Source organism: Vigna umbellata, chromosome 1 (genome assembly GCF_029865625.1).
Source record: "Vigna umbellata cultivar VRB3 chromosome 1, Vumbellata_1.0, whole genome shotgun sequence".
NCBI classification, from domain to species: domain Eukaryota; kingdom Viridiplantae; phylum Streptophyta; class Magnoliopsida; order Fabales; family Fabaceae; genus Vigna; species Vigna umbellata.
This window is the reverse complement of record NC_142165.1, coordinates 24,238,470-24,240,862: the sequence shown is the minus strand read 5'-3', so window position 1 is coordinate 24,240,862 and position 2,393 is coordinate 24,238,470. Positions and strand designations below refer to the sequence as shown.

The 2,393-nt window shown below is 41.0% G+C and overlaps 1 protein-coding gene across 1 annotated transcript; it reads right to left on the bottom strand.

The window, feature by feature from the left end:
* Window positions 1-219: 219 nt before the first annotated feature.
* Window positions 220-1,994, bottom strand: LOC124825482 (stearoyl-[acyl-carrier-protein] 9-desaturase 6, chloroplastic-like). The gene is made up of 2 exons (XM_047298093.2): window positions 1,117-1,994; window positions 220-988 (listed from the first exon to the last, which is right to left on the bottom strand). Exons 1-2 carry the CDS (start codon window positions 1,678-1,680, stop codon window positions 422-424), a joined length of 1,131 nt encoding a protein of 376 aa, XP_047154049.1. The 5' UTR covers window positions 1,681-1,994; the 3' UTR covers window positions 220-421.
* Between the last annotated feature and the right edge of the window lie 399 nt (window positions 1,995-2,393).

The window sequence follows — 2,393 nt, the reverse complement described above, 5'->3', positions numbered from 1 at the left end:
GCAATCAATCCATGGAACCAACCCTCACACCAACCACAGCAGTTATAACTACCTTCCTTAAAAATACATTTCTAAACAAGCCCCCTCAAATTAAGTGCAAAAAATACTTTCACCTACACCTCCTTTTTCACATCAATATATATAGATATATATAAAATAAAACTTACGAACTGAACCGACTCTAGGGTTCATGTGGGATGCATTAATGACTTAGGAGTCTTATTCAAACCAAACACTAGAGATAATTTTTCTTATAACGATGTCTATTACAAGACACTGACAACACATATTCATTCCTATTTATTACGAGGATAAATAGAACACACCAACTAAATCTATTGTTGTTGGGTCAAATTTGTAGCATCACATGGGTAACATGTCACTCCTCTCTTATCTCAACTCAAAACTCAAATCTCAAATCTCACAAATGCAGCTCTTTATGGAAGATCCAGCTGAACTTCATGCTACGTGGTTTCATCTTTCGCGCTCGCTCCTCAGCGCGTTCTTGCAGCTTCCTAATCCTCGGTGCTAACCCACACACGTAATCCTGTGCCCTCTTTCCCTCCCCCGTTAAACCTTCCACCTTCTCCAATCTCCACCGTTCGATCAGGAACTCCAAGATGTCTGCATAGTCATTTACGGTGTACACTCCCACACGTTGCGCCACTGCAGCATAGTGCTCGAACAGCCTGGGGTCCTCCCCATCGTACATAAGATGTGCGGGCATAGTGATCCGTTTTTCCAACATGGTTCCTACTGCCACCATTACTCCCGTGGGATCCACTTCTAGAAGCTTCTCTACGATCCTCGAGTACGCTCTCTCGTGTCTTTTCTCATCTGCAGCAATGGTTCCGCATATGCGCGCCAGCACAGGATCACCACCATCCTTTGCGAGCTTAGCAGTGTTACCATGTGACACGAACGTGGCTCGCTCTTGGAATGATGTGTACACGTACCCCAGATATGGGTTGTTCTCAAAACCAGCGTCCTACACAGACAAACAAACATAATCCTATGCTCATTCAAAATTCAACTACAATTTTTAACTGGAATATATATATATTTTTATTTAAAATCTTTTGAAATAATTATCATAAACTTTACTGTTATACTTACCATGCCTGCAGCAATGAGGTAATGAATGGTCTTTTCAATCATCTTCATGTTAACACGACCAGAAAGATACAAGTATGTTCTGAGCACATCTCCATGTCTGTTCTCTTCTGCGGACCAAGCTCGATTCCACACAGCCCACGGGCTTGAGCTTGTTCCGCTATCGTCTTTCACGCCGTCGAGGCTGTTCATTATGGTCTGGTAAGTGGGAAGAGCTTCCTCGGTGATCATGTCACCGACCAGCACCAAGAAGTACTCGTCAGATAGCTCCTTGGTTCGATCGCGAAGAGCCTTCACCTCGTCCATGAACTCTTCAAACGGCAACGATGGGTCGGGAACAAAACTGTCTGGCTGCCAGCTTTTTTCCACGGGTTTCAGCAGCGGTAGGACACACTGCGAAGCCCACCCTTCCAGTGACCTGAAAACCTCTAACTTTTCCGGCGGCAATGAGTGGGTCCTCCGCACTTTTGATGGCGGGGACATTGAGAGGACACATTTCGGTGGCAGCATGCGGTGGCGAACACTTCTTGGAGTGCATGCAAAGGGGAGAGTAGTTTGTATGAGCATGGTGGTTGACGGGATGTGGTAGATATATTTGTGAGTCCGGTGAGAGGAATGAAAAGCTATGTTTTGATTTGGCCATTAATATATAGAAACATAATTTTGAAGGCGGTGGAAAGTGGCCCTTTATGAGTAAAAGGAGTGAATTCCAGACATTAAGCGTAACAGTGTAGGTGGCGGCTTCAGGTTTTCTTGCAGGTTATAGTGCCTCTCCCTAGATTCCTTTCATGCTTTAAAACTTGAGGGCATCTTGAGATAGACACAGGTTTAAGGCATTTGTTGATAACGTAAAAAAAAGAAGAAATTATATTTTTAAGACTATATTCTTATCATAAATCTTTAAAACTAAATTCACAATGCCAGTCCAACATTTCTACATACTATACTTGTCTTAAGTTGAAGGGTGTACTTAGCAACGTGCATTTTGGCAAGAGTGCGTTGAATTTCATTATCAATAGATGTCATATATGTGTACATATGGTGTGACCACTTCCCGGAAAGTAACGACAAAATCTAATTTAGATCTAATAAAATGAATTGGATCTATAATTCAAATTTAATTGATTTCGTTCAAATAGATTTAGATGAAAATTCATATCTATTTTAATTAGCTTAATTAGATTTGGATTTTTTCAATCCAATTTAAAGTGAATTAAAAATATATTTTCTCCACTTTGTCAATTAGCTTAAATTTAATGAAATCAAACCAATATACCATA